Source organism: Lagopus leucura, unplaced genomic scaffold, assembly GCF_019238085.1.
Source record: "Lagopus leucura isolate 7727_CA_CO unplaced genomic scaffold, USGS_WTPT01 Super-Scaffold_100002, whole genome shotgun sequence".
Lineage (NCBI taxonomy): Eukaryota > Metazoa > Chordata > Aves > Galliformes > Phasianidae > Lagopus > Lagopus leucura.
In genome coordinates, this window is record NW_024962263.1 from 73,217,107 (window position 1) to 73,230,565 (window position 13,459).

General features: G+C 35.6%; 1 protein-coding gene across 10 annotated transcripts in view; it reads left to right on the top strand.

Moving 5' to 3' along the window:
- OXR1 (oxidation resistance 1) overlaps window positions 1–13,459 on the top strand; it is a 241,077-nt gene that overhangs the window by 189,794 nt on the left and 37,824 nt on the right. For 9 of the 10 annotated variants that reach the window (XM_042869630.1, XM_042869625.1, XM_042869624.1 and 6 more), the window contains 3 exons: window positions 1,069–1,188; window positions 4,798–4,950; window positions 11,596–11,780. In XM_042869630.1, coding sequence (XP_042725564.1) covers window positions 1,069–1,188; window positions 4,798–4,950; window positions 11,596–11,780 — 458 coding nt within the window. The remainder of the gene's footprint in view (window positions 1–1,068; window positions 1,189–4,797; window positions 4,951–11,595; window positions 11,781–13,459) is intronic. The other variant, XM_042869632.1, reaches the window with a different exon arrangement.

Consider the following 13,459-nt stretch of genomic DNA (forward strand, 5'->3'; position numbering starts at 1 on the left):
TGTGTGAACTGCTGTTATTATTTCTTTTAGATCAGTATTGCTCACACCTTTTTTTTTCCCCTCTTCTACCAGCCTTTTTCATTTCCTTTAAAGCTAGGCCTGGAAAGAAGTGATAGGGTAGCTGGTGAGGCCATTTAGTATTAGCCTTTTATTTGAAATAATCATATGAGGCTGAGAGAGTTGGGGCTCTTCAGCCTGGAAAAGGCTTATGGGGCACCTTACAGCAGCCTTCCAGTACCTGAAGGGAGCCTATAGGAAACCTGGGGAGGAACTTCTCATAAGAGCAGGTAGCAGGATGAGTGGAAATGGCTTTAAACTGGAAGAGGGTAGATTTCTTCTTAATATCTAGTCTAAATTATTTGCTGTGAGAGTGATGAGATACTGGAACAGATTGTCCAGCGCGACTGTGAATGCCCCCTCTCTGGAAGCATTCAAGGCTAGGCTGGATGGGCTTTGAGCAACCTGGTCTAGAGGGAGGTGTCCCTGCCTGTAGCAGGGGGGTTGGAATTGGATGATCTTCAAGGTCCCTTCCAACCCAAACCGTTCTAAAATTCTATGTTTATTTCTTATTGCTGCAAAACCTAGTCTAAGTTTGAATGCTTACCATCACCCAAGCAGTCTGTTTAATGGGTGAATAACATTAGAGACTTTTTCCTTTTCTTCTACATTTGGTGCTAATGGCATGTCTGTAAATGCTTCTGCTAACCTGCCTCTTGGTTACTCAAATAATCAACAAAGGAAATAATTCAGTGGGTCGTCTTTATGTACTCTCAGTGTTTCTGACAAGCTGTATAGTTCTTCTAATTCTTTCTATTTGAACCTTTACTCAATTATGACTACATATCTATCATATCCTAAAGCAATATTTAATAGTATTCAAAGTTAAAATCAAGAAGTATTTTGTTGTATTGTTTATTCCCTCAACTCATAACTCCTGTTAAAATGAACTGGAGGAAAAATAACTTCACATAGATTATTTTGAGAAAGCATGACATTTAGCTGAACTAGTGGGAAATCTAAAGTAAACTTGAAAGCATAACATCTAACTGCATTATATCTTCTTTATAGATTTTGTATGTTCCTGACCCAGACTACATATCTAGTGTGGACAGCTCCCCCTCTCTAAGCCCTATAAGTCCCCTATCACCTACATCTTCAGAAGCAGAATTTGACAAGGCTACAGTAAATGTAGGTATACCCGTTACTGAAAGTAACTTTTCCCTTACAAGCTGAATGTTATAAATGTTATGCTTTCTTCTTAAAGAAGATCATTTTGGGGAGAAAGTACTTTATAACGCCTGGAGTCGAAAGCAAAATAGTAGATGCAAGATTTGATTATCTTAAATGAGTTTTCTATGTGAAAAATGGCTTGTATTCAAGTCATTAGTAATACATTACTATCTTTGCAGATTGATATCTGAAGTGTTGATTCCTATTGCATTCGTGTGTTACCTTTGAGAACTAGATATTTTTATGTAACTTTCATTGCTACAGAATGTATCAATATTTAGACATTTTAAGTACCTAAATATTCTTGTCCTTGTAAGGGTTCTACTCTCGCCATCGCTCCGGCCTTAGTAGTGGTTGAAGAGTTTTCCTTTGGCTTCATTAAGGAGAATGTCTGTTTTCAGTAAAAGGCTGATTAAGTGTTGATTATAGCCAGCTTTCACTTAGTAGTGTTGTCTGCATTTATAGACTTTCCTGTACTTAAAACTATATAACTTTGAAAGCTGCTCTATAATTAAGCTTAAATATAGTTTTTGTCTTTGAGCTAGCTTTGTAAAAGTATGTGTTTCTAGGATCACTAGTTTGCTATTAAAATAATCTCCTGGGGAGAACTCAAACCAGAAATATGCAGAGAAGATATGACTCTGATACTGTAATATATGCAATTCTGACCTTATTCAGCTGTTTCCTAACATGTCAGTAGTAATCTCTTCACAGTTATTATCTTTTATTTCAAATAACAAAATATGTTGGTAGTGTGTAGTCAAGCTGTCAAAAGCAAACTGGAGGTGTTGTAACTCAGTAAATAGACTAGATTAGTCTATTTTCTTCTGTATCGTGTCTCAGAATGACTTAAGATGCTAGTATAGGCCTGCCTATGTAGAATATATATAGAGAGAGAATTTACTCAAAGGAAAAAAATTGTCACACTTAGAGAAATTTGAGCTCTTTCTACAATGTAGTAGATATGCCGTGTCAGAAAAAATATTATATGGTCTTGTGAAGTAGTTTGTATATGCTTGCTTGCATATAATAGGTATGGGGACAAAGTAGTGTAATATTAGTAGCTCTATTGTTTTTCCAACTGCCTTGTGCATATAATCAGTAAAAACAGGTAAAAGCTTGAAATCATAGAAGAAACAAAATGGATTAAAAAAGTTTTGAAGCTTAAATCCATTTAGGCAGTGGGTTATTTTGCCTAATGTGGACAGTTGAACGTTGGCAACATCTTTAGAGTTCACTTTCACTTGATATATTCTTCAGTTACATGAACCCTTGTATGTATCCTTACGTATCAGACAAACATCCCTTTAAATGCTTCAGGAAAAATCAAATGATATGGTAATAATTGTTTATGAACAGCACTGTTGCTAATGTTTCTCAAAAGCTGTTTAAGGGAAGTGAAAGTGTCTAGATGACTTCTGTCAAACACAAGTGAAGGACAGAAATCACTTGTACTTTTCAGTGTGGATTATGCGTGTGGCTTTTTTGTTGGTGACTCTTTCTATTAGCAGTGTAGATGATGGTTGCTTTTAACTTGAAGATAAAGCTGAAGGATTTGGTTCTTTAATAGCACTTGTTTTCCATGGTTTTTCCCCTCTACTGGTTAGTATCCCAGGTAGAGCAACGTTAGCATACATCCTTTTGTGCTCTGTAGCAATGTGTGTCATTATTGACTCTCCCCTCGTTCTGATTCAAAACTTGCAAATCAACTTGAAAAGTGATTAAACTTAAAAATGATAAGCAGTTCTGCCTATGTAATGTAATGAGTTCTTTATTTACTATGATCATGGATTACTAGAAATTGAATGAGACAAATGTATTTTCCAAAGCAGAGGTTCAGAAGTTGGTTACAATAGGATTGAGCTTTCTGCTTCAGTTTCTATTTCATCAAACAGTAGTTTTGCAGTATTGTATGAATGAATACAAACCAGCAAACCCTGTTCTTTCTTACAAAGCTGCATTTAAGCTAAGACTTCAGTATGCATTTCAGTAAGCTTAACATCAGTCTTTGTGTAGTAACTTGGCTTAGGCTAAGTCTTTCTTATGCTATTTTTGTTTTGTTGGTTTGTTTTTCTGGTTTTCTTCTGAAGGGCTTCACTTGGCAATCTGATGCACAAATTAAAAAGCTTATTGGATCCTCTTAATATTCAACTTGCCATCAAACAGATTCCCCCAGATCCCTTTCTGCAGAGCTGCTCTCCAGCCTATCCTTCCCCAGTACATTTATTCAAGGTTGCCCAGCCCCAGGTGCAGAATCCAGCACATGCCATTTTTTAAAAGTCATGTAGTTGGTGATTACCCAGTGCTCTAGTTTGTCGAGATCTCTCTGCAGATCCTCACTACTGTCTGAGGAGTCAAGAGCTTCTCCCAGTGTGATGGTATACACAAAGTTACTTAGTATATTTTTGAGTCCTGTATCCAAGTCATTGAAAGCATTAAGGAAAACTGGCCCTAAAATGGAGCCTTGCAGAACCCCACCAGTGACTGGCTCTTGATGTTGTTATTCCTGAGCAGGAGAGGTGGGACCTAGTGTCTTGGTAGAGAAGGCGTTCAATAATGTCCTCTTGTGGCAATGAAGACTAATAACATTCCAGGTAAAAGATGACAGTAATGCCAGATAGTTGAGGAAAAGGATTATATCCTGTCAGAAATGCTTCTGAAGTTGCTGTTGCAGTGCTGTGTTTGCTTTCACTTTCAGTACAAGACAAAGATTGATATGCTGGAGAGAACACAGTGGAGGATTGTCAGATCATGCATTTCATGATGTAACACCATGCTTAAGAATCGACTGCGGAAGCTGTTGGTTTCTTTTTTTGTTTAAGCATGGGGAAGAAAATGCTGTTGGGTAACCTGATTACTGTGTTGTATTATCAGATATGGAGAGGCTACAGGGAGGAAAACAACGTGGTATCTTCAGAGGTTCATAATGAAAGGATGGGCAGCAACATGTATAGAACGTTGTACAAGAGGTTCTGGTTAAATAATGGGAAATTTTTTTTTTGCAGTGAGATTGGTTAAGTTTTAGAACAGGTTTCTAGGAAAGGCAGTGAAATCTCCAACCTTGAAGACTTGAACTCAACTAGAAAAGCCATAAGCAACTTGATCTAGTGTAGACTTAGGCTTAATGTCAATCAGAGTTTGCAATAGCTGACCTTGAGAGACCTTCAAACGTAAAATAGTATATGATGTGGTAAGGGATATCAGAAGACACTTAATAGGGCTTCTGTTTAAAACGGGAAAATAGTACTTTCTGCTAACTACCTGTCACTCATGGATTTGCATGTGGAAGTGTATTAAGTGATTTCCTTACACGAGTTCATATTTTATTTTTTCCTAGGTTGATTCTGAATACCACTGTGTACTGGCATTTCTTCCCATGGGCTAGTTAAGCTATACTTTATTATGCTTTATTAATACTCTGATAAAAGTATTCCTATGAACTACCGTGGTTTTGGAATTCTACTTTAACCTTTATATTAATGTCAATGAAGAGCAATAAACGCAACAAAAGATCCCCTAGTAATGAAAAGGCAGGCTGCAAAGTTCTCCTTTTGCATTCCTTTTTAGGATCCAGATGGAGTCCAACGGAAAGAGTCAGTTGTTTCACCAGTACATCCGTGTGTTCGGACTGCAAGAGTGGTGTCATCTACCTCTGAAGAGGAGGAAGCGTTTACAGAAAAGTTCCTGAAAATTAATTGCAAGTACATCACCAATGGCAAGGTACTTAACATTCATGTTTTATACTTACTGTATGGAATGTAATAAAAAAATTACTCTTCAAATATAAATGTAGGGTAAGGCTGTCTTTGATAGATATATCAGCTTATGTGTATGTACATTCTTATTGTTTTCTTCGTATTCCCAGACCACTTATTTCTTAAATGCAGTTATGATGTAGTTGACCTGACAAACTTCCCATAGTCATACTGTTGAGTATCTTTTTTGTGCTGAGGGACAGGAAAGCTATTTGTTCCCTGTGTTAGTATCTCTTTCAAGTAATAGTTTTTCTTCATGATGGAGAAGAATATGCCTTCAACTGTCAGAAAATATGTAGTTAAGTAGCTTCACTTCTGTTTTCTGAAAACAGACCAATGAGAGCAGAATGAATCTCTGATTCTGTGAGCACTTCCATAGCACATATATTATGGTAGAAATATGTATTTTTTTTTAATTTGTGTTTTGTTCTTACAGAAATCTCTTAAAATTATTGACATTTAACTTCCATGTAGCTCATAGGTGCAAGCTTCTAGGAATCGAGATTGTCAACAGTCAGAAGGCCTGGAATGCTTTTGAGGGTGGGGCTTTCTCACTCCTCAGTAAAAAAGACTTACTAGCCATTTTAATCCTGAGAAAACCATGCTTTCAATCAAGCTGAATTAATGCAGGGTACTTGTATTACTTTCTCATTCCCACAAAGGTTGGTTCTACAAATATACCTACCTACTTCTCTTCCTTGGAAATAGATTTGCAAATGAGTAATGCTAGTACTAAAAGATCTAAGGAGAAGCTCCTAAAGCTTCATTTTTGCTGACGGAAAGTGTTTTTATGTCTAGATGTGAGGCCTTTTGACAGTACATGTGTTCTAGCAAAAACTCTGTATTAAAATAAGCACTGGAAAAGCGCTTTATTATTCTACTACTTTTTTGTTGTTGTTCTACAGTTACTTAGCTTTACTCTGTATTCTTCCCCAGGTGACTTCTTTAGCCTATGTGGATTGGAGAATGGGGAATGAATGCTAAGCTGTTGGAAGTTTGAGTTCTAGATTTCAGAAATTCTGCATGCAACTTAGCATTTGTTACACAGCTAGAACAGAACACTTTCATGTGTCTTGTCCCTTCTCCTCCATGTATTTACTGACTATGCAGGATGACAAATCTAGAGATGGTTTTCTGGAGAAAACTCAAAATTAATCCTCTGCTGCCCACTCTAAATGATTTTGACCGTCATTGTTAATAATATTTCATAAAACACAGATGTGAGGTGTTGTCATCAGTCAGACTGATGTTCTTAAACTAAAATCTAGTAAAAGGCTCTCTGTTTATTTCACATATATGAGTGTTCGTGTTAAGACAAAGCTGTCTTATTTCTCTCTTGCAAGGACTGTTCTGTGTCTCGTGTAATTAGTCACACTTGTGACTCTCTGGATATGGACACAAGAATTCCTTGGGGTATCACAATTGAACCAGGAAATATTTGCCCTACTACAATTATCCTAACAATTGAAATCTGGTTATGGCCACTGCTAGATAAAGGGTATTGGATGCATCTAGAAATTGGGTGGTATGAATATGCCACATCATAGTCAGACAGTACATCTGTGGAGGTAAACTGATGTACTGCAGGGTTGCACTTCAGCTTACTGTTTGATGTAGATAGGCACGCCCATTGTAGTGGCCACTCTGCTTGCTTCTTCCACAAGACTGACACTGAGGTTTCTTGAGTATCCATGTTGAAGAAAAGTACTCTTCTGTGGTTTTTGGTTTTTTGTGCTGCTCATTGAAAAGGAAAAAGATGTCTTAAGCAGTCTGCTTAACTAAAAGTGAAACTGAGAGGAGAGCTTTAAAATCCATTGCTCTTTACTCTGCCTGCTATTTTATTTGCTTTGTTTTGAAAAGTAGTAGATAAAGGAGAATTAGCAATATTAAAAAACTTAAAGTTCTGACAAGCTGAGTACATAAAGAAAGAACACAGTGTTTGTGAAGTGAAAATACTGACTAGATTCAAAACTTCTATAAGATAAAAAGATCGTTAAGAACAAAATGAAATGGCTGTCTTCATCCTTGAGAAACTGTGCATTAGGTTTTGTCCTATAGTGTATGTCCAAAAAAGAATAGTTAAATAATTTAAAGGCAACTTCTAGTCAAAATTGTGTAAAAGAAATTCTCTTGTACCTTCATAAGTGTGCTTTACTGTACTGTCTTATCTTAATTTTTGGACTCACCCAATACAATTAAGTTTAGCTCCAATCTCCCCTACCATGACTGTTCAGAACCTGTGTTTCAGATATTGTATAGAATTTTAAGTCCCCACTTTCTGGGGGCCTAAGAAAACTTAATGGAAAGAAGATAAAATAATTCAGAATTGAATATTTACATACAGGTACAGTTTAATTCACTTTAGTATGCAGACTATTTTTTACCTGGATTGTATTTTCTAGGCCATCTTTAAGACTAAGTAGTACTGTTTATAACAACCTAGTGTGTGCGAGTGATTTTTCAGTAATGAAATGGCTTACCTCTTCTAGAGACAGTTAAACTTCACTAGAATGTGAATTTTAGGCATAAGTGTGTGAATAACTGGAGAAGTCATTTTAGACCTGATTTCAAGGAAGCTTTTCTCTTATAAATGAGCCTGAAGACAGGAAAGACAAATTATTTCTCTTCCAGTCATAGATATTGCTAAAATAATAACAATACTGGCATGTTTGAAGGAGAGAAAGAAAAAGTTTAAAATTTGGAGCCAAACAAAATGTTGTTTATCTGGGAGTCAAGTAAACTTGACCTTGGTACCTGGGTTAGCGTTCAGTGACCCTTGGTAATAATAATGATTGAAGTATTCATGATGTTTTATCAATTACTGTTATTTCCAGCCCATACATTTGGGATAGCTATTATTTTTTAGAGAAGCACACGCTGATAGGTTCGTGTAGTAACTGTGAACTGTATGAAGTAACTTTGTGAGCCAGGAATATTGAACTGGTGTGCCTCCTGTTGTCTTTAAAACAGGTAACAACGAAATGCCATCTTTTGTTAAGCAGATATTAAAATGGCCAGTGTTTTCAAGATAACTGTACAAACTTCCAACTGCTTTCAGTTCATTTCAAGTGCTTGGTTGGCATCTTACTCTTTTTTTTTTCTTCTTGATTGGCGTGGCATTTTAAATTGCAGTAGACTTTCAGATTAATTTATACACTGAGTAATATAGTAGTATCTAGTATATACCCGTTGGTCTTGTTGATTTCTTTTAAGACCATCGTAAGCAAGTCTTTCATCTGTTATCTGTGTGTTTGGTTCAGAGGCAGGCTTTGGAATGTTCCATACATGCTAAGGACAACTGCCTGGTGTCCTATGTCTGAGTGTGCTAGGAAGCTTTCTCTTACAAGGTCTTCTAAACTTGCTTTCCTACTGTAGTTGTTACACTTATTTGCATGCAGAAGACAAGGCGTCTACTGCTCCTCTGTGTCTGATTGGTATGAAGAAAATGAATAGTACCTTGTGGTGTTTAGACATGATCAGGTTAGTCCTGGAGATAGGAGTGTGTACATGCATTTTTAAATTCTGAATGTCTTTTGTATTTTTAAGATGCAAACAAACCATACCTGTAGTAGCTGGGGAGGATGAGAGAGGTTTTCTTAACTACTGAAACTAAGTTGACAGCGAGTTAAATGAAATCAGGAGAAGACATGAGTGATCAGTTCCATACACACCATTTCATATCTAATGTTCAGATGATCAATTTAAAATTCACTTAATTTTTTTTACTAGTTTTGCAACAAAATATTTAATTTCAACCAAGACTGTCAGCTGAAACGCTCCTTTAATTTGCTTCTGAGAGCACAGATAAAGCATTGGATTTCATTATTTCTTTAGTGAAGTCAAGGAATTTGTTGACGCTGATGACTTGTTGACTGTGAGACTTAACTCCTTGTTAGAAAAAACGTTCTCTCTTCATTTTCCAAAGTTCTGTACAGTGTCACGTGCTTTGATACTTTGAAAACCAGTGGGTCCTAACACACAAAATAAAGAGAATAAGCAAAGACAAACTCTTATAGGAATGAAGAGTCTTCTCTTGAATTTAGTTATTGATTTCTCTTACTAATATAGATCTTTAGAAACTGGTATTGAATATTGATGTTAAGCTAGAGCAGTCATACAGCCTAATTGTGTGTTTTTGTTTTTTTTCACACATTTTGAAAATGCGCACATGGGCAGTGAAAATCATGAATAGTTTTTGCCTTTAATAATGCTGATAGTTCTCACTGTTTGCTTAGGCTTTTGGATCCTCTCATCCTCTTGGCTGAAATTGCTATTAAGAAATACTTACATAATCTTGTTCAGATCATGGAGTTAATCTTGAATGGGTAACCCTTTGCTTTTACTAAGGGTGAGGAAAGACCTTTAATGTTATAATCAATCTGTTTGATAAGTTATTTATTAAATTAGAAATACGCAGCATATTAAAAAACCAAAACAACAGTACCCCAGTTCATCTGTCACAGTATGCTGATTCCTATGCTCAGCTGTAGTGGAGACTTCTAGTTCACTTTGTCTTTCTTCAAACTACTTTTAGAACTGTCAATGAAACTAATTCTGTGTGCTCAGGCTTTCAAATACTTAAATGGTTCAAACAAAGGTATTCCTCTGAAGCAGTAACAGCACTAAAAATAGCATTTGATACCTGTTCAAAATTTGTGCCCAGTAGTTTCTTTCTGCTTTGATCTGTTTGAATGAAGGTTGGATGGTCTCCATAGTGTCTCAAAACACTGGGATTGTCAATACATCAAAAACAGGTCATGTGATGGCACAGATGTAGATCAGACCTTATTTTAAGGGATTATTTAAAAAAAAAATAATAATATTTAAAGAATAAAAGATTTTATATTATTTCATTAAATACCACAAGTGAACTGGAAGCGATGTTGCTTTTTGCTTTGTTTGCATAATATATGGAGACCAGATTTGTTTAAAAAAGCAGTTGCTCTTCTGAGTAAACTCAGTGATTTTTGCAGTCATGGTAACTTTTTTTTCTTCAGGCCACAGTGGATATAACAAATTAAAACCTTTACTTGACAATTATCCTTTTGGGAGTTCCTTCTTGCACCTTGAAATTATATTTCTAGAATATACTGTGTTTGGAAAGCTTGGGAAGAAATAATAGTGACAATTTCAGAGTCTTAAAATCTTGAAATTATGCAAATGTGTTTTGCTGACTTAGTCCTTAGCATATGCTTTGTGCTTGAATAAAGTCACACGTGTAAAACCTGACCAGGCATTGAATAATATTTCAAAAGACTTCTGTGTAGACGCTTGAGCTGCTTTTGAATCTCTTTCATTTTCCCCATTTCTCTTTCATCATCCCCATAAATGATATCGTTGGTCAATGTTGTTGGATTTAATACTTCTTTTGGCTCACTTTTTAGCGGTCTATAATTTTCTGCTTACTACATAACATCTTAATTTTTCTATTGTGAAGATCATCAGCTATCTCAGTGCTGGAAATCAGTTTATGTGAATAGAAATAAATGTAGTTCTACCTTAAGCTGTGCTGATATGTGTTTTTAAAACAAAACTGCAAACCAGCAATCTCATATGCACTGTTTGTGGCCACTGTGAATGATTTATCAGTGAACAAGATATTTACTTAATTCTTGATAGGTCTCAATTGTATCTGAAGCAAGTCTCCTGTGATTCTTGTGCAAAAAAAAAAATTGAATTTGTGAAGTTCTTATGATCCAAGTTCTTTAAAGAATTGTTATTATCCTGCTAATGGTTCCATTTCCTTTGGTTCACAGTTAAAGATAAAACTTCACTATTCTGATGGCTTAATGAGCTTCCTTAGTGAGCAATGTGGTGTTAGTGGGTATTTCTAAATTGTGCTGGGAGTTCGGCTGTTGTGTAAATTAGCTTCATGTTTACATTCTGTGAGGAATGTACTTCTCATAGTTTGAGTATTAACTGTAAGATAATGCAGGACACGAATATAAGTAGGTTTTAATATGATTGTGATAAATTCATCCAAAACTGCATCTTAGTGTAACTGTATCTTATAAGCAACAACAAAAACATTGTAGAATGGAACTAGATTTGAAAATATTAAATCTATTTGTCCAATAAATCTACGGGTCAGTTAAGTTGGACTGAGTTGTATCAGATACTGCTGTCATCTTTGAGTGAGAAAACAGAGAAATGACTGCTTATGAGACTTTGTTCAAAATATTAAAAACAAAAAAAAACAAAACAAAAAAAAAACAGTTAAGATACAGACTTTTTTTAGGGATGAAAAATGCTTGTAGCTTCTTAAGTAAAAAAAAAAAAAAAAAGCAAAAAGCCCTGTAGCTTTCTAAGAAATATGTGTATTTATCTTGGATGAGCTGCCTAGCATATTCATTAAGTTGCAAGCAATTTCAGCACTATTGAACAATTCTTAAGAACAAATAAGAGCAAAATTTGTTGACTTTTTTCAAAAGTCATTAATTTGTATACCCAGAGAAATAACTATTTCCAGATAATGCAAGAAAACTTTATGAGCGCTTCATATTTTTATTTAAAGAGTTTATAAAAAAAGAAAACACTTCTGGGGGGAAAAACAAAAATAAGCTGAAATATGAAGGATAAAATTTACCACTACTTTTCCTTCTCGTTTTAGGGTACGGTCAATGGTGTGCTGCTGGTGACGCCAAATAATATAATGTTTGATCCTCATAAAATGGACCCTCTTGTCCAAGAGAATGGCTGTGAAGAGTATGGCATCATGTGTCCCATGGAAGAAGTGATGTCAGCTGCTTTGTATAAGGAAATTATGGACAGCAAAATTAAGGATTCATTAAGCATGTAAGATAGAAGAGTATAGTAAATGAGCTTTGAGTAAAATGAACTGTATCCTAATGGCTGACCATACAAAGCTAGCACACAAACACATTTTCTTTTGTTTTCCTTAAGAACATTGAAGATTGGCTTGCAGAGTTCTTGGAGAAATTTTGATTTGTCCTCATTTCTCACGCTTGCTATACTGTCAGGGCTGCTCTGAAAGTAATGCCTTCTATTTTATTATGTTACGTAGCAATGTCAGAAGCAGATGTTCATGGAATGGCAGTAGAGGTTGAATCTTCCCTTGAATATCCCACTACATGCTGTTGCTGTGTGACAGATGGCAGCAGAGGGGCAGTCTTGTCAGTGCTGTCTGATGTGGAAGTGTGAATAGAATAAAAGTTTGCTATTGAATTCCTCCATGGAAAAAAGTGCACTCATTGACATTCAGTAATATTTACATGAATGCTGAGAAAGCCAGAGAGTGGATGTGAATACTCTGAGATGGTGCGTGATATGCTTCAACTGTGGCAACATTGGGTCACCTGCTGGTGTTGAATTTTGCAAGTGTGGTATTTAGGCTGCTTACTCATCGCTGGTGAAAATGCATAGCTAGTGATGGTGATTGAAAGATGAAGTTATGTAGCTAAAAGTTTTCTCTGTCAGATAGTGCTGTTGTGTTCTTTGTATCTGTACTTTCCATGGAAATAGGAGGCATTACTTTTGAAGCAACCTACGTGTATAGAATCTCTTCCATATAGATGGGTTTTAACTTCCTCTGATGGTGGGAACAATGGCAAGAGGTACCACAGAAAGAGTAGAAAGTAGAAAGGTACCATGCAAAGAGTAGAAAAGCTCAACCTTTAGCTTTAGATATAAATCTTCGGGTAGCACTTTCTACTTTTCCAGGTAACATTCATGACTTCTCACTCTGTTAAGTATCTAGAAGATCAGTTTTCTAAGGCTGGTGTTTTTATGGCATATTTTTTCCTTTTTTGTCTAGACAAAAAACTTTGTGATCTAGAATTGTTTGAAGTGAACAAGATGAATTTTGATTGATGAGCCTTCATTGCAGGTGTTTGTTGTAGGCATTCAAAGCTCTCTTTGAACAGCAGTGTAAAAAAATCTTTATTCATTTTTTTTACCTAGTTTTTAGATACCTATTATTTACATTTTCCTCAGAAATAGTATAAATTGAATATTAAAACATCTGTAAAAATTGATGAAATAAAAAAATCATGGCACATTTACATGCCTATAAAGCACAACTGTGCAGGCTACTTAATCATCTAACTGCAGGCAAGTGTACAAAATTGTATCAATATATGTATGAGTGAATAAAGCTATTTGCTTGACGTAGCTATTAAAAACGTAACCATATTCAATAAAGGGATGGTAGCTTAACGATACTGAGGCTTAAAGATAATGAGATCTAAGGTATAAAGCTACTCAATTTTGAAAAATGAGTTTTCAAATGGAGAAGTTCTCCATTTGGAGGTAGCAGGTTAAGCACATTTCTTGATGACCAGAAGTGCTCTGACATCTAGAAGAAATAACTTGTATATTTTTTTTCCAAAGCACGGCCTCAGCAGAGACATACTAATAGACTGGTGTTTCAACATGGTTTCGTTTGCTCATTTATGGGAGGTTTATTTTCCAGATCGCACTTAAAAATGGTTCATCTTAGTGCCTAGTTTCATAAA